We start from the raw sequence: 17,939 nt of genomic DNA, 5'->3' as shown, positions 1-17,939 counted from the left end.
AAGCCCAATCTTGACTTAGAGAAATTTTCAGTGCCCAAAACAAGCCCATTACAGGTCTAAATTTTGAAGGAGCCCAATTGGAACCCAATAATACTTTCTAGGCCCACAACACGCCCAATTCGGGCCCAAAAATATTTTGCAGGCCTAAAACGCGCCCAAATCAGGCCTAAAACTATTTTGCAGGTCTAAAACACGCCCAATTGAAGCCCAAAAATATTTTTGAAGCCCATAATGCGCCCAATCCAAGCCCAAAAATATTTTAAAAATCTAGAAAAGAAAAAAAAATTGTCATAAAAACTTATCATCAAATTAACTTTGGTGCTACAAATTTACATTTGTAATAATTTATTGTCATCATTGTCGAATATGATCTTAGAAAATGGGCTTGAATTGGGCGCGTTTTAAGCCTCGAAAATATTTTTGGGCTTCAATTGGGCGTGTTTTAGGCCTGCAAAATATTTTTGGGCCCGAATTGGGCGTGTTGTGGGCCTAGAAAGTATTATTGGGTTTCAATTGGGCGTGTTTTAGGCCTCGAGAATATTTTTGGGCTTCAATTAGGCGTGTTTTAGGCCTGCAAATTAGTTTTAGGTTTGATTTGGGCGCGTTGAGAACCTGAAAAATCATTTGGGCTCGAATTGGGTCTCCTTTAGGCGTGCCTAAAAACTGATCATTTTTACTCGGGAATATGTAAAGAAATTTGGATTTGGTATTAATTCCATGAGTAAATTGACTATTGTATTTATCATGAATAGAATTTGTAACAATAGTTTATGAATTTTTAACAATACAAACTTCAAAAATTTTCAAAATTGAATAATATAAATTTAATACGATACAGAATTATTTAATGTATTAAAAGTTTAATTTTTAATGACTGAGAAAGTTTTTTTCTTGAATCGTACAACTACTAATTGTTAAAAAATAAAAATAGAGATTTTTATAATAAAAAATTTTTTTTCCCTACTTTATGTTTATCATTTTAACATTCTGTACTTGTGAGAAATACAAAGAAAATTTTTATAGCTTTTGTAATGTTTGAGGGAAAAGGAGGCTCTTATTTTCAGACAATTGCTAAACAAATACGTGTATAACCAACACAATTCAACTTTTTTGAGTTGTTTTTAAATTTTAAATACCTCTATTTTTATTTTACTCTAAATATAAATTCTAAAAATCTAAAATAAATTGGAATTCCATTTTTGCCTAGCTCGTCTCCATGTTTATAGTGCGAAATATACATCGAATGTAATTTAAAATAAATTTCCAAGTTTTTTTCTAATACTTCAAACAAAAATATTTATTCAAAACAAGTTTTATTAAAATATTTCCTTAGTAAAAAGCATTTTATTTTTCTTACCAAAGTAATCTTACCTTCAATTTATAAATATATATACTACCGAAAAAATATCCAAGAATTACATTTAAATAATTGAATGCTAATGTTTGAATGTTTTTTAAGATAAATTATCTTTTTATGCCGCAGGCTTACTATTTAACATCCCTGTGTTCCCTTTTATTCGTTTTTTTTCTCTCACTTTCTCTCCCCCTATTGTCATCATGATTCACCAACTAAATCCCAAACTCCGTGTGGTATATTTCACTTCAAAGTCGCCACTATTGGATTTTAACTCATTGGCTGACACTCGGATGGAAACACAAGCTGCGGACAGAATCGAGGTTTGCGTTTGACGAGCAGACCGTAGCGCGTTGCCCTAGAATGGGTTCACGTTCGTTTTCGGTTAGTTGTTGTATCTACAACGCTACATGTTACCCATCAAATGTACAAGGGATCTTTGACGCCCGCTCCTTTCAACATTATATTTCACGGCAGTCCCACGTGTTCAAAGCACCATACTTTGATCGATAGTTTATCTTGTTATCCTCTGCTACATCAAAGAGGATGGAGTCCAATTTTATTAGCTGATAATTATAAAAATGAGAATGTTAAAAAGTGCTAGCTGTGATAAAACGTAGCTCTTGAGTCCCTGCTATATGAGTTATAATAAGATTATTCGACTTTTATGCTGCTTTTGCTCATTATCATCATAATAGTTGTACATCTTTTGTGATAATAAAACAAAATGTAAAAAACAATAAAAAATAAATCGATAGTAAAATAAAAATAGTATTCACCTTTTTTGATAAATTATTAAACTAAAAATAAAAAAAATGTTTTTTAGTCATTTTATTTCTTTGATTATATGAGATTATGAAAAGAAAATGTAAAACCAAATACAACTGCGCGTAACTTCTGGTACCAGGTATTTGTTTATAAATTTTGTCATATTTTGAACTGTATGCATTGAGTCGTGACAAATATGATGAAAATTTCTATGGTCTGTCCAGGGCAGACTTGTTTCTCTCATAGCTTTTCTATTTTCTATTCTTCTCATTTTCACTTGAGCAGCATCAGATCTCTTGTATAAAATCTACTTGAAATACAGCAGTTGGCGAATTACTGTGACGTTTTGCACTTGCAAATTTTCCAAGTTAGAAAGAGCATGAAAATTTTACAGTACACTGTGACAGCTTAAATTATAGCTTACCTAACACAAGTTTATCTTTCTTTAACAACGAGATCATTATTTATTCACACTATGCCAAGATCGTTTTAATTAATATTTTAATTATCACCTCTTTTATAATTTTCTATCAATTTTATGCTCAAATTCATTATTTATCTTCTTCCTATTTTCGTGATCACTGTATATCACCAATGATTATAATTAAAAGTGACTGTGATTACTCAGTGGCAATTAAAGTACAGGGAAAATATATTTACCGTGGTAGAAACTTTCTAGGATTAAATAGGAAAGGGATTGAGGGTTTGAGTAAATCAAGGCGTTGGTCAAGCCAGCATGAAATACGAAGCTCCGAGAGATCATTGATGTGATAGAGGAGTTTCCAAGCTACATAATTACCTATTGCTTCTGATTGGCATGATCATCTTGCTTGTAATCCGCCTGTATAACCTCACGGAAACATATAAGCTCCATAAACCATCTCCACTCTCTTCCCTACCTCCTTGTCTTATAAATATTACTTTTGCTGATGTATTTGTCAACCCAAACTTTTCTCCATTGGATAAATTTATCTACAAACTTTTACGTGAAATAAACCTCTCTAATTACTATTGACATTAAATTTATATCAACAAGTATTTAACTTGATGAGAAATTGCATCTGCTTGATAATTACGCAAGTATTGATAATATTGTTCATATGAATAGGCAACTGGTCTACTTACAAGCTGTATAGAGACATCAATTTGAATCCAAAGGTGTTACTGGTAACAACAGTTCAAGGTACAACCTGATATTATTGGGTGACAGCAATCATGGTAATTACTGTCCTACCGATCGATGGACCTCCTTACCCTATTCCTGTTTTGGTCTCTACTTGTCTATACATACTCCTCACTAATCTACAACTATTCATCAGTACTGCTCACTCTTGTGTGATAGTGTTGAAATGTTTCTCAATTCAATTACCGCACACTCCATTTCATTCTGAAACGTCAAGATTACAGAATATATATTGCAACAATACTCACAATGTTCTATTCTGTGTAGAAACTGTGTTACAGATAGATACAATTCTATTAAGAGGATAAATAAATAATATATGAGAATATAAGAAAAAAAAATACCTCAACAAGTCATTTTCGATTCCCAAGAAGAGTTTTTGGACTTCCTTCTTCTCGTCAAAACTGCATGAAAACTCTTTTTTGAGGATATAAGTTCCCGCTTGAGATGTTGAGGTAGACTTTTAGAGAACGACAGAAACGGAATGAACGAACAAGCGTCTAAATAAAAAAAAGGGGAAAGTTTGCCGTTCTTCGCTTCACCCGATCGTCAATTCATGCAAAGTCAAACTTGATATAAGTTATGTAGCAGCACGACTGACGACATCCGGAATTGGGTATATGTCGACGTCTAGACGTTGGGATGAGGTTGTCGCAAAATACGATTTTTGCATCTTTTCAACCGTAGTCGATATCTACGTGGACTCGAAGTACTTCAACTTTCTACAACACAGATCCGAAAAATAATTTTTTAGTTATTATAAAGTTTTTTCTCAAACTTTTTCAGACGATCGGTATCAATAAAAAGGTCCAAAGCTGGGAAAAAACTTGTTAAACTTACGCCAACTCATAAATCATATTAAAGAACATTATCTTATATTTATATATAACCGTAGAATTATTTTTTTTTTGTTTTTAATTATCATAAATAACCTCGGAATGTTTAAAGGTATTGTATAGAATTACTCACAGAACTTTTTATTTTCGAATGTATACTTGTATCATAGAATGAACCTATAAACTGCGTTGCTGAATATACAATAGAAATGAAAATTCTAATTGTATAAAAATATACAAAACTTATTCATGTAAAGAATAAAGTTAAGTAAAGCGCGATCAGGACTGTAACAAGTAATCCTAACAATTATAATATAGAAACAACAATTATTCGACATGTTGATCAAATAAAAAACAATAAAAAAATGTCATTATTACTGAACGTGAATCTTTTACTGCATGATTGGTAATGTAGAACTCTTATGATAATTTTCAACAGTTAAATAATGGATGTAATTAATATTGCTATCGATGAATAGATATTTGATTAAGGGTATTTTGTGATTAATCAATACATGAATTTTTTATTTATTATAAAAGAATGATGTTCAAAATTTGAATTGCAAATTCAAATTAGTATTGCCATCTATAAGGCAATTACAGCAATAGAATGGAAAATTTTCTACTTTACCGATGTTAAATAATTTACCTACAAGGCCATATTTTCTTTCTTCACAATATCTCTGTTTAGTTTAGTCAGAGATCAGTACTGGTCTCTGTTACAGGTGTAAAATAATGCTGACACCATTAAAACCAAAATCATAGCCTAAAGTATTCTTGAAAAAATAAAAAAAATGTAAATATAAAATAATTATTAAAAGGATTGTCTGCCTGTGAAGAGAAAAAGTAAGCATAAAGTTTATTTAATAAAAGGTAAGCACATTTTTTTAATTTTATACTTTAAATAACTGTCCATGTATTCCTGTAAATATTCATTATAAATTATTCATTTCAGGTTTGAATACAAACTCATGTTCAACATACACAATTCAAAAATACATTATTCTAACAACTTTGAAAAATATTGATATAAATTAAATAAATTCAATACAATGGCCAACTTTTTTCAATATGATCAATGCAATGATGATATTAAAGTGCAAGAGAATAAAAAAAGGTCTTCGGCTTTATCGAAGTTTGAAATGAACGAATGGACTTTCAGCGTATGCCTTTTTTTAATATCATCAGCAATAGTGCTCGGAAAAATCTACCTCCTCTATGGTAATAAAGTTTTAAAAAATCTTATCAACTAATTCTTACTTGACCATGACTATTATTCCAATTTATGTTTAGGACAGCCTCTAATAATCAAAAATAATTACATAATATCGAAAGAATTATATTTTTCTAATTTTCAAGATGTCTTCTTACTGCCAAATGATGTTATATCTCATACTAGAGATGTTTTCCAAAAAAATAAATGGTTTTTTAAAGCCCTCTGCAGTGGACTTGGAGTCACAGCATTCACTTGGTTCATTATTTATAAAGATAGTTATATTCCTGGAATTAATCCCCCATCGCCATTTAGCCCTTCTAAAAAAAAGTAAGTATTGTAATTCAAATGCATATGAGTACCATGAAATAAATGTTATTATACTAATTATAATTATATCTGTGTTATAGAATCAGACATTGTGATGAATCAAAAGTTCCCTTAAATTACTTAATGGGTATAGTAAATGGAGTTCTTATATTTATATACATGTGTCTTTGATATGACAGCACGAAAACAAATATTCATCATGACTTAAATTATTTACTTATTATTGTTATGCTTATTATTTTATTTAATATTCAATATTAATTATATATAATATATTCGTGTAATTGTGTACTCGATTTATACAAATTGAAATTTTTATTTCATTTCTTGTCAATATTCTAATATAAAGATGGAAATACTGGTTATTAATTATAAATGAAAAATTTACAAAGTCATACTTTCATATAGTTCATATGTATTAGTATATTTAATACTGCAAAAACTTGATCTTTTATGAAAAATAAAAAATATACATTGAAAAACTGTTTTTATGTTCGAGAATGTATTGTGTGTTATTGACCTGTAAAAACTTGAAGAAAATATTCTTTATAAAAATTTATGAAAGTATATTTCAGCAATATTGTCAATGTGATATTACAAACTGTTAATTTAATTAAAAATATTAATGACTAAAGTTCCTTTGAATGTGGTAATGGTAAATATTAGCATATAATAATGATGCATTTAACAACTTAACAATTGTCTCGAGTTTCTGGTTCAGGATCATATGCCACCATAATTTTCTCCATTATCTCCCAAAGCTTTTCTCTTGTAAGTTCTCTGCAGAATACCTAATAAAAAATGTAAATATTCTTAGGTTTATCACTCTTATATTATCAATATTTTTATAAACAAACTTAGTAAAATTTACATTAAACCATGGAAGCTGATCACATTCATCCATCAATGGTACAACAACACCATATATTTGTAGAGCTAAATTGATACAAGCTATAGCAATAAAGTTCGGTGGGTAGTCTAAAATCATTGGTGTATGATGAAAATCTTGTAGTAATGCTAAGCTTGTCTTTGCTACTGGATATTTAGACCATTCTTCTTCCCCAAACCAAGCTTGTAATGACCGTAAATAATGAAGTAAATACTGTAAAATTTAATAATAGAATTTTTAAAGAATAATTAAATCAACATCATAATAGTAGATATAATAACAATTACCTTATGAGGATGAACAAAAACCACTTGGAATTTAAGCATTCTCATAATTAAAAGTTCCGCTTGGACTATAGCATCACGAAAACTCCAATACTGATCACCAAGCTCTAAAGGTTGAGATCCTCTATGAAGTGTATTTGATGCAACATTCATGACATCTCTGATTTTTAAAACATCATCTTTTATTTTACCGGCAAGATACAAGCAAGTTGCCGCAATTAACTAAAAGAAAATTTTTATTAATAATTCCATTAATAAACAATGTATAAGATCATTCACAAACTAAAAGTAGTTAATTACATATAAGTCATAGCCTTGAGGTGTTGCTTCTCTGACAAATCTATGAAATAAGACAGCAGCAGTGGCAATCGTTAAGGGATGTGCATCTAACTTGATGCCTAGTAACCATCCAAAAAGGCCATTATTGATTTTATAATGTCTGATAATATGAATTATTGAATTATTTTACTGCTACTTACCACATTCAAATATAAACCTTGATACAGTAAAACTATCATTAGCAGCTGTGTAATCAATGGTAATACTTTTTTGTAAAGTATTCCTCTTTTCACGCTGCATTGCCAAAACATCTATAACATCTTTCATTTTTGAGCTGAAATCAAAAGTAATATAGGAATATTGATAACACCAACTGAATTACTTATATATCGCTATGTATACCGACTGTTACTAGATATGAATTACTACAATTATTATTCATCTGTTTTTATAATAATTATCAATATCACATAAGTGTATACACTTATATCTATATAGACTACCGCTAAAACTCCCTCCTTAAAACTTCTAAGATGACATTTTTGAATTACCTTAATCCTTCTGCACTCAATGGCTCAATAGGGTTCATAGTTATACTTAGACATAAATGATAATGTAAGATAATTTAAATATACACTATATTTTGAATTTAACGTTTCTCACGTTACGGTAAACAAGTCATTTAATATAACCTTCCAAATATCTTAAAGAAAAACCGGTGGAAAATCAACAAAGTGTTTTCGTACTAAAAACACGTGAGCATAGAAATAAAACTCCGAAATTTTAAGAATTCAAAAATATTAAATACGTAAATAAACTGTAGGTGGCGCAACAATATTACGGCACCAGTATTTAAATTTTTGAAAAAGAGTAAAATCACAAATTATTTATAACTTATTATATTAATCATTTCCAATAATCTTTGAACTTTTTATACATATTTATTTATTATTTACTTCATTAATATTATAACTTTAATTATAAATCGTGATTTTTATTATTTTATTAGCTTAATTTCACATTATTAATTACATAGACGTGATTAATCAATAAAAATATTATTGTGTTCAAATTATATTAAATAACATCTATGCTTACTTACCTATTCTATCTATCAATAGAAAATAGTCGCAATACAACAGAAAAATAATTTTTTTTAACAAAAAGTATGATCGGTTATTGGAAGAACTATATTTATAAAAGTACAACGTTAAAAAAAAAGTTAGTTATTGCTTTCATCTGAAAAATAAATTTAGATGTAAGCGTAATTATTAAACGCAAGAAATTATTCTTCGAAGTTTTTATTTTTAGTTAAGCTTTATATTTTATTATGGTTAGCTTTACAGTATGACAAAAAAGATGAAATATTCATCGAATTGGTCTATAGAATGAGTAAAAATGATACAGACAAAATGAAAAAACTTTAATTGCTTTCATCAACTATTTATATAGAAAGATGTACCCTATTATTATATGAGTTTACCTCGAACTTTGCACGTTCACTCTGATTCATTCGATTTGTGTCTTCAGAACAATTAAAACATGCAAGAAATACAATCACAAGTTCCGGTAAATAATTTTCTCAAAGAACTCAACAGAAGCATAATTTAACTTTATAATTATTGCTGCAAATATCGATAATATATAATAAAAACTTTGTTTTTAATTAAACTGTTGTGATATAAAATTATTTTTTGTAGAACCAGCAAGTGCTTGATGAAGTAGCTAAAGTGCTTACCTGGAATAAATGGCTATTATCAACACTCGGTCTATGGCCTCATAATCCTAACAGTTTTATTTTCCTTATGAATTTTAGTTATTTTGTCTATCATATGGCTATGGAATATTTAGATCTTTTCCTTTTTATAAACAATCTTGAACATGTAGTTGAAAATTTAACAGAAAATATGGCGTTTACTCAAATTCTCGTAAGAATGGCGATGCTTAAAAAATATAATTGTCAACTAGGAGAAGTGATTACAGAAGCTTTCAAAGATTATGATATAAAAGCCTTCAAAACTCCTACAGAAAGTAAAGTTTTTATAGATTACATGAATAGAGCCAAGTTATTCATCAAACTTCTATGCGCTTTTGTTACAATGACTGCAACTTCTTATTACGCTAAACCAATTACCAGTCCTCCTCCAGAAGGTAAGTACAAATCAAAAAGTTATTAGAGTAAATAAATTTGTAATTAATAATCTATATTAAAAAAAAATTGTTTATTCAATCGTTTGAATTTTTAGTTATTGAAAAATTAAATGAAGAAAATTCAACGATGCCATTTATTTTACCTTATCGTTTTCATCTTTTTTATGAAGTAACTGATTTCCGAATTTATGTATTGACTTATGCATCACATTTTCCATTTGTGTTCGTCAGCGGGTTTGGTCAAACAGCTGCTGATTGTTTAATGGTTACTTTAGTATTTCATGTTAGTGGAAAACTTGCTGTTTTGGCTCTTAGAATAGCTGCTATAAAAGCAGATTCAGAATCTTGCGAGAAAGAATTCAATGAAATCATCATTGAGCATGAGAGATTATTGAAGTAATGATTATAACTATCAACATTGTTATTAAATGAATTGCTTGTTAAATTTATTTTCAGAATGGGAAAAAGTATAGAAGAAGCATTCAGTGAAACATTATTAGTTCATTTAGTCGGTGCTACTGCACTTGTTTGCATTTTAGGATATCAACTGTTGAGTGTAAGTCAACATAAGAAAGTATTTGACCAAAAAAATAATTGATCGATTATCTATCAATAGAACTATGCAAAGGGTCAAAGTGCTGATCTTGTGACTTTTTTCGTCTTTATATTCTTAGTTTTTCTCATATTATATGCTCATTGTGTTGTTGGAGAAAGTCTTGTTACAGAGGTAATTGGATCTTCGTTAAATAATAGAGCAATATTTTCAGATATATTAATAATCTAAAGTATTTTTAAATAACAAATTATTATATTAATAAAAATACAGAGCCACAAAGTAAGTGAGGCTTACTATGATTGTTTATGGTATGAAATGCCTCAAGAAACTGCCAAGAATGTTATATTTTGCATGCTTCGATCTCAAAAACCTCTTGGATTGACTGCCGGAAAATTTGGAGCTTTTTGTTTAAGTACATTAACTGATGTTAGCATTTATCTTTAATTATAATACCTTACATTGAATTTTAAAACTTGTTATATGTTAATATAACATTGAAATAATTTACAGGTAGTTAAAACTGCAATGGGTTATCTGTCAGTACTTCGATCTTTTCTGACAATCGAATCCAATTGATAATATTGACAGTCTTTTTACTACATTGACAGTTGTTATTGAATATTTTATTAAATAGCAATATTTTTCTCGAAACAAAGTTATTTTCACAGTTAATTAGATTGAATTTATTGTATATTAAAGCTGCATCTCAAGCAAATCAATAAAAAAAAGTATTACTCATTTTTTTAAATTAATTTTATTATAAATTGTTCTTCTTATAATGGTTTTAAAAATTACTCTATTAAAACTGTAAAAATAATTACATATTATTTATCAAATGAATTGTATGAATATCTATCGTTTTGGAGCTCTGAAAACTATTTTTGTTCGATATAAAGTCGATACAAAAGTCGGTAAACACTACTGTAGTTATTGATTATTTTTTGTTACAATTCATTGTAACAATATCATATACGAATATACTCTACTGAATAATTTTTTACAATAATTTTATTATGTCATCGGTGATCAATACAATAATTAATGTTTACAAATGATTTTCATTAGCAGAACATAGATCACCAGCTGGCGCAGTTGGCTGTCTAGACTATCCTATAGAACATGCTTTTATTGTTGCCATTGGCAAATAACACTTCGACATTCCGGGAATGTTTTTCATCCGGAAAGTAAATAAAAATGTTATTTAATAAATGAATAATTTTTGTGAGTTATTAAATTATTATAGATGTTGTGTAATAAAAGGTTAAGAATCCGACGGTCAATTTATTTGTTTTGGACCGAGGATTAAATGGTTATAACCTCTCAAACCTTAAAATGCAATCTTTGAGGAATTTTGATGGTACTGACTATGTCAGCTTAAATATCAACGATAGTGGTATTAATACACGAATATCATCAAGAAGTTTGTGGAGGGTAAATCTCATATTTTTTAATTAATATGATTAATTTTATTTTTCTCAAAAGGAATGTACTCTCAGTGTAATTTTTGTTAATTGTTGTTTATGAATAACCTTTACAGCAATGGAACCAACTATCCCGATTTCAGAGAAATATATGTTACTTTGTAATTATAACGATTCTTCTCCTCATCTTTTATTTTTTACCGGGAGACAATCTAAACTCTATCTCTGACAATGAAATTGATTATGAAGGTGGCAATCTTGATAAAATTACTACAAAAACATTCAAGGTAAATAAGATAAACTATAATATATCTTAATTTCATCTGGTCCCAATTAAAATATTAATAGAATCATGTAACTAGATAAATCAATTAATTGATAGATCTCCAACTGCTGAATTTTTTTTTGTTCATTTAAGTTAAGTTTCCTCTTATTTTTATTCATGTGTTTTCAATTTCCATTGTTTTTCATAAAATAGTGGTACTGATATAATACTAATCATTTTATTACGTAAAAAGTCTTATATAATCAATTTTTTTTTATTTTTCTGTAAAAGAAAATTATTTAATTGCATTCAATACTTTATTTTTCTTTTAGATAATAGAAGAAACTCATATTGATCATAATGATCATGTAGATCAGAATGAAGGTGCTGCGGTAGGACAGGTAATTGAAGAACCTGAGTTCCCACCAGAAATAAATCAAGTAGACGACGATCAAATAGGTGAACCTCCTCAACCTAAACCCAACGTGCTCAAATTTAATGGGCCTCAGAATGAACGACAAAAAGCTATAGTAAAAGCGTTTAAACATTCGTGGAAAGGATACAAAAAATATGCTTGGGGTCGTGATAATGTTAAACCTATTTCGAGAGGTTATCATGAATGGTTCGGATTAGGACTTACAATAGTTGATTCGTTAGATACCATGTATATGATGGCTTTGAATGAAGGTAAATATTTGGTAACATTTAAAAATGATATATTGTATTTTATGTTGAATTAATTCAAATCGATCTATTTTTAGAGTATACAGACGCTCGTAATTGGGTTGAAAATAATCTAAAATTCGATCTCAACCGCGACGTGAATCTTTTCGAAGTAACAATACGAGTCCTTGGTGGATTATTATCAGCCTATCATCTCTCGGGTGACAAATTATTCTTAGACAAAGCTACAGATCTGGGCGATCGCATGATGCCTGCTTTTTCTACAACCTCTGGGGTGCCGTATTCTGATGTAAATTTAGGTACAAAGAGTGCTCATAGTCCTAAATGGGGTCCAGACAGTAGTACAAGTGAAGTTACATCTATTCAATTAGAATTTCGCGATCTTAGTCGCATTACCGGCCAACCGAGATTCGAAACAGCTGCTGCTAAAGTTTCGGAGCACATTCATGAACTTGAAAAATATGACGGATTAGTTCCCATTTTCATTAATGCCAATACTGGACTTTTTAGAAAACACGCAACAATTACATTAGGAGCTCGTGGAGATAGTTACTACGAGTACTTACTTAAACAATGGTTGCAAACTGGGAAAACCATTGATTACTTACGAGATGATTATCTTTTGGGAATTTATGGGACTGAAAAACATCTCGTCAGGCGCACTGCAAAAAATAAATACTTATTCATAGCAGAACTTATTGGTGTTTCAAGAGATATGAAACCAAAAATGGACCATTTAACATGTTACTTACCAGGAACATTAGCTCTAGGTGTTCACCATGGTTTACCCGATGAACACATGACTTTGGCTAAAGAACTCACGAATACCTGCTATCAAACTTATGCTATACAGCCAACTTTTTTAGCCCCAGAAATTACATATTTTAATGTTCAAGGAATTGAAGATGATAATCAGTTAGATATGTATGTCAAAAATACCGATGCTCATAATTTATTACGTCCGGAATTTATTGAAAGCCTTTTTTATATGTGGTACTTTACTGGAAATAAAACATACCAAGATTGGGGCTGGAAAATTTTTCAAGGTTTTGAAAATTACACAAAAGTTGAGAATGGCTACACAAGCATCGGTAATGTACGAAATCCTTTGAATACAAGACCTCGTGACATGACTGAAAGTTTCTGGTATGCAGAGACATTGAAGTACTTGTATTTATTGTTCGACGATACGAGGCAGTTGGTAGATCTTGATCGATGGGTATTCAATTCTGAGGGTCATCCTTTACCTATGTATGAAATTTAAAATAGCTTTTTTATTCTGTCTGAAATTAACGAAAGTCTTTGTGAAATTAAATACACGGAGTGCAAATGATTTTTATAGTAATATTTAACTAAGTATAAACTAATTACATAATTTAATTTAGATGAATGATTGAAGTTTTAAATGTTCATTCGTTCTTCCACGATAGTTCAAGTTATTAATTTGCAAAGACTTTTGATAATCGGAACTCTTAATAGAAAAATGACTTTAGGGAAAAATTTCATTATAGAACATAATTATATGCATATTTTCTACCAATTACTATTTTTATCGCGACTTAAAGTCTCTTAAGTTGATAGGAAAATATTGTTTTTAAATATACATTATTTTAAGATTAAAATCAATTGGTTATTGTTAAGTTGTAAGTTTAAAATTTTTCTATTTATAATTTTGTTATTAGAACTATACTTTTACTATAAACCAATTTTTTTTTTTGATAAAATCATGTAATTTGCGACATAAAAGGATTTTAAATGATAACGACTGGTAGAAAAAATGAGAAACAAGTAGAAACATCTAGTCTATTATTAATTTATGTAAACGTCAATTATGTTTGATAAATAATTCTACTATTAAACATTGATTTTTGTGATTAACTTTTTATACTGTAAGGTCCACTCGTAGTGGTTGCATTTTATAGAAATGATAAATAACATTCTTTGAAGTGTTTATAAATTTTAGAAACTGATAAGATATTTCTGATATCCCACGAACTATTTTCGTGAATGGCGAATAATTTTTTAATAGGCAAAATATATAAACTGTAATTTGTACATAAAATTATTAACAATAATGCAATAATAACGATGATAATAATGTAAAGAAATAACAAGTGCACGTTATTACGATGTTCAATGATTGATTGATCAACCAATCAATCAATTTGTTATTTATCTAATTTATTATATTGGTTGGATTAAATTGAATTTATCATATTGAATAAAGAATAATATTAAAATATTTTTATTCATAATTCTCATTTTAGGTTCATAATAATATAATAATAATTCTAATTTCAGTGCTCAAACTAAATAATAGGAATGAATAAAATTATATTAAAGAATCTAAAAATTCTATGAGAAAGTCTACTAATTTCAGTAATGATCAGATTGAATTGTAAATTATTTAATATATTCTTCTTGGTACTGGTAAATATCACAGTTGGAATTACACTTAATTATAAATACATATATAGATTTTATAATACATTAAATTAAAAAATGAAATGCATTTTATACATTTACAATTTCGTACGCTTTTGTAAGTAGTGGATTCACAATCCTAATAATTCTTTCTGAAGTTTTATCCAATCTAATGCCTTTTGTGAGATAGGTTTTGTTTGTTTTAGAGCCTCTACTGCCTGAATAAATTTGTCTTCATTTCTACGAATATACATTTGAGCATCTTGCTCTAATAGTGATATTTTTTCTGGTCTCAATTCATCCATATCAACCATTTCTGTTAAATAAGGATTGAATCTGTAGTATACGTGATCAGGTAATAACTCATTTAGCATTGTATGAACACCTTCAGTATCAGTAGCACTGGCTAATATTTTATAGAATTTTTCCTTCCAACTTGATGTTCCTGTTGTACCTGTTTGTTCTTCATTATGTGGACTATTGGGAGGAATTCTTCCAGTTCCGAATGAAACAACACATTGAATAGGAGTATTTGGCCAAATTCTTTTAGCTTCATGAATAGCAACTCCACAAGGATTATTTACTAAAATTCCACCATCAGAAAGCATATAATTTCCATGTTTAAATTCTTCAAAATAAGTTGGAGCTGCAGCAGATGCTCTCACTGATTCCCATAATTTATGTCTATGAGATCCAATATAATGACTTTGTACTTTTGGGGGTAAAGTGTAATTCCTGAAGATATATGCCATTACTTGGGTATTGTTGGAAACTGTAGCAATTGCTGAAAACTAAAATTATTGAACAATTAATAATTTATTCATTCTCAACTATTATCGAAAAATTTCTATTATTTAAATTACCTTTGGAGACGTTGGATCACGATTAGTTCTAATAAGTTCTTCATCTCCTAATTGCTCTATCAACATTTTTTCCCATAAAGTTGTGTCATAGTATGCATGACTCCACATTAAAGTGCTTGTACCAAGGATAGCACTTTGATTAAAGATTTTGTTACTTAATGCTTTGTATAAATCAGAAATTTCATCTAATGATTTTCTTCTGCTTGATCCTGTAAAGAATAAATATATTTTCAATTAAATACAACTGGTATTATTTCAATTAAAATAATTACAATTCATTTATAAAATTTAATAAAAAATGTACCATAAGTACTTCCATCCCATCTTGTAGCTGCATGCAATCATGATGTTTGAAAATGATTTAGTATTAAAAATGAATATTATATTAAATGAATGAAAAAATAATAATACATTAAATATATATATATATACCTAAATTGGCTAGAAGAATTGCTCCAGTACTAACTCCACACATGTAATCAAACATTTCATGTACTCTTTGACCAGTTAATTTTTCAAGTTTTTTCAGCATTTCAATCGCAACAAGACCTCGTATACCACCACCATCAATTGCCAGAATTCTAATTCCTCGTCGAGGAACTGGATCTGCGTATCCCACAACTGCGAGAGCTTCTCTTATAGATGCTAAAATAAAGTAAATAAAATTCATTTTAAAATTAATCAACTATTAAATAATAGATAAATATAAAAAATAAAAATATATTTTACCTTTCACGTTTTCATCTTTAGATTTTTCTCGGACTCTCAACAGTGTTTTAACTGCACCTTCTTTAATGGCATGATATCGAGCTTCAGGATACTGTTCAAGATGAGTTAATAAATCATCAACTCTCCTTAGTTGAGAAGCATTTGATTCTGCAGTGGTAATACTATTCAATACATGCTTAGTTCTTGCAATAATACTATTTTTGGTAACATTATTTGTAGCACATTTTTTCCATTTAGGAACAGTCATTAGAGGTGGAGAATCCTTGATTATTGGATTAAATTTCACAAAGAAATCACTCAATACTTGTGGTAAGGCTAAAATTTGATCTTTAGTGCTTTGTATGACTTGATCTGATGTAGTTGCAGCTGTTACTGAAGGTTCTTCTTTGTGAATGTTGCTATTGATTTGAGTATTATTATTATCGGGTACTTTATATGTTGACGACCTTTCAATGACTTCTTTAGGTAATTGGACTTTTACTACGGAAACATTACTTTTTTCTTTCAAAGTTTCACTATTTTCATTACTTTTTTGATCATCAATTGTTTTGTTATTTTTATTTGTAGTTCTTCCAATAACAGAAAGACTTCTTTTGTTCCCAAGAGTAGAATTTGCCAACTGTTGAGTAACGCTGATCCAATATTTGTAAACATTCCATTGAAGATGTTTATTAGCGTACTCGTATTTATTCAAGAAAGTTTTCAAGAACGCAAATGATTTCCAGTGATTTTGCATAATGACTTTTGATTTAGATAAAGTGTTCATGGAATTAGAAATCTTTTCTGCCATCCTTCTGAAAGAAGCTGGATCATCTTGACTAGTTGTACTGTTAGTAATTTTCCTGTGATTGAATTAAATTAATGTTAATACAATACTTACATCAGTTCTTAAAAAAATTATGAATTACGTCGTAGAGTAATTATAAACATGACACGTAATTTAACGTTAATAATATTCTCTAACCTATAACTTGATCATTGAAGTATTTTCGTCCAATTCGTTCTATATAAATTACACGCGAATCTCGAAAGTTCTTCATTGAAATCACGTGTTAACTAATAAGTCACACTATTAACTGGCCAATTTTAATATTCTTTCACATGTTTATGTTTATGTTTGCCTATCTTTTTAACATTTCTTTCCATACTGTATTTTTGACACGTAAATATTATCGAAGTGGCTCCAGCAACGACTGTCAAACTACACACCTGTCACCCGTTCGCTTTATGTTATAACTGTACTCTACAATCTTTAACATTCCTTATTAAATATTTGTTTCTTACCTGGTCAAGGAAATTCCTCTTCTATAGTGCTTTACATGTCTGCTTAAAACCATATTTTTATTTACGATAAAGTAAATAACTTTATTTGCACAGCTATTAATAATTATTGTTAATTGAATTCACCTTTTAATGCAATTTTAATAATTACTGTAATACTTTAAAATTTATTCAATAATTTTTTAAACTTATAATTAATTTAAAAAAATGAATAAACAATTCTTCAAAAATGAGAAATATCTATTATCGAACTTATTAAAGTTTTGATAACTGTCTTCTTCGGATAACACTAAAGATTTTTTACAATTATCACTTTAAATATAATAAGTTATAAGTTTGTAATCAACTTGTTATATTTATTTATTCACACTAGACTTATTATTATTTTAATTAATAATAAATTAAAATTAAAAAGAGTATGAACAGTTC

The 17,939-nt window shown here is 28.8% G+C and overlaps 5 protein-coding genes across 10 annotated transcripts; 3 read left to right on the top strand and 2 right to left on the bottom strand.

Annotated features, from left to right (window-relative positions):
* The first annotated feature begins 4,851 nt into the window (after positions 1–4,851).
* Positions 4,852–5,986, top strand: LOC118068569 (ADP-ribosylation factor-like protein 6-interacting protein 6). Of its 3 annotated transcripts, none has more exons than XR_004690525.1 (4): positions 4,852–5,014; positions 5,097–5,362; positions 5,440–5,684; positions 5,765–5,955. XR_004690525.1 is itself a non-coding variant. In XM_035086054.1 (4 exons), exons 2-4 carry the CDS (start codon positions 5,194–5,196, stop codon positions 5,853–5,855), a joined length of 444 nt encoding a protein of 147 aa, XP_034941945.1. In that variant the 5' UTR covers positions 4,852–5,014; positions 5,097–5,193; the 3' UTR covers positions 5,856–5,986. The 3 variants fall into 3 exon arrangements, 2 of the variants coding, with proteins under 2 accessions (XP_034941945.1, XP_034941944.1); XM_035086054.1 differs by having other exon boundaries at positions 5,501–5,684; positions 5,765–5,986; XM_035086053.1 differs by having other exon boundaries at positions 5,435–5,684; positions 5,765–5,986.
* CcnQ (cyclin-Q) lies at positions 5,718–7,874 on the bottom strand. 3 transcript variants are annotated; one of them, XM_035086049.1, is made up of 7 exons: positions 7,688–7,874; positions 7,337–7,470; positions 7,158–7,255; positions 6,861–7,079; positions 6,556–6,786; positions 6,382–6,475; positions 5,718–5,737 (listed from the first exon to the last, which is right to left on the bottom strand). In XM_035086049.1, the coding sequence occupies exons 1-7, from the start codon at positions 7,723–7,725 to the stop codon at positions 5,733–5,735; spliced, it is 819 nt and encodes a 272-aa protein (XP_034941940.1). In that variant the 5' UTR covers positions 7,726–7,874; the 3' UTR covers positions 5,718–5,732. The 3 variants fall into 3 exon arrangements, with proteins under 3 accessions (XP_034941940.1, XP_034941942.1, XP_034941943.1); XM_035086051.1 differs by lacking the exons at positions 5,718–5,737; positions 7,688–7,874 and adding an exon at positions 7,543–7,667 and having other exon boundaries at positions 6,115–6,475; XM_035086052.1 differs by lacking the exons at positions 5,718–5,737; positions 7,688–7,874 and adding an exon at positions 7,539–7,660 and having other exon boundaries at positions 6,115–6,475.
* An 804-nt stretch (positions 7,875–8,678) lies between these two features.
* Positions 8,679–10,419, top strand: LOC118068307 (odorant receptor 85b-like). The gene is made up of 7 exons (XM_035085608.1): positions 8,679–8,705; positions 8,837–9,287; positions 9,383–9,683; positions 9,744–9,843; positions 9,916–10,014; positions 10,114–10,269; positions 10,354–10,419. Exons 1-7 carry the CDS (start codon positions 8,679–8,681, stop codon positions 10,417–10,419), a joined length of 1,200 nt encoding a protein of 399 aa, XP_034941499.1.
* Positions 10,420–10,950: 531 nt separating this feature from the next.
* alpha-Man-Ib (alpha-Mannosidase class I b) lies at positions 10,951–14,072 on the top strand. The gene is made up of 4 exons (XM_035085550.1): positions 10,951–11,274; positions 11,381–11,551; positions 11,862–12,216; positions 12,291–14,072. The coding sequence occupies exons 1-4, from the start codon at positions 11,176–11,178 to the stop codon at positions 13,475–13,477; spliced, it is 1,812 nt and encodes a 603-aa protein (XP_034941441.1). The 5' UTR covers positions 10,951–11,175; the 3' UTR covers positions 13,478–14,072.
* Positions 14,073–14,703: 631 nt separating this feature from the next.
* Positions 14,704–17,818, bottom strand: LOC118068269 (calcium-independent phospholipase A2-gamma-like). Of its 2 annotated transcripts, none has more exons than XM_035085548.1 (5): positions 17,514–17,818; positions 16,230–17,071; positions 15,933–16,145; positions 15,501–15,709; positions 14,704–15,428 (listed from the first exon to the last, which is right to left on the bottom strand). In XM_035085548.1, exons 1-5 carry the CDS (start codon positions 17,564–17,566, stop codon positions 14,769–14,771), a joined length of 1,977 nt encoding a protein of 658 aa, XP_034941439.1. In that variant the 5' UTR covers positions 17,567–17,818; the 3' UTR covers positions 14,704–14,768. The 2 variants fall into 2 exon arrangements, with proteins under 2 accessions (XP_034941439.1, XP_034941440.1); XM_035085549.1 differs by lacking the exon at positions 17,514–17,818 and adding an exon at positions 17,194–17,474.
* Positions 17,819–17,939: the final 121 nt, after the last annotated feature.

The sequence above is a fragment of the Chelonus insularis genome, unplaced genomic scaffold (genome assembly GCF_013357705.1).
Source record: "Chelonus insularis isolate UGA/USDA-ARS -01 unplaced genomic scaffold, ASM1335770v1 contig_3_pilon, whole genome shotgun sequence".
Taxonomy (NCBI): Eukaryota; Metazoa; Arthropoda; class Insecta; order Hymenoptera; family Braconidae; genus Chelonus; species Chelonus insularis.
The sequence above is the reverse complement of the archived record's forward strand: the minus strand, read 5'-3'. Positions and strand labels throughout refer to the sequence as shown.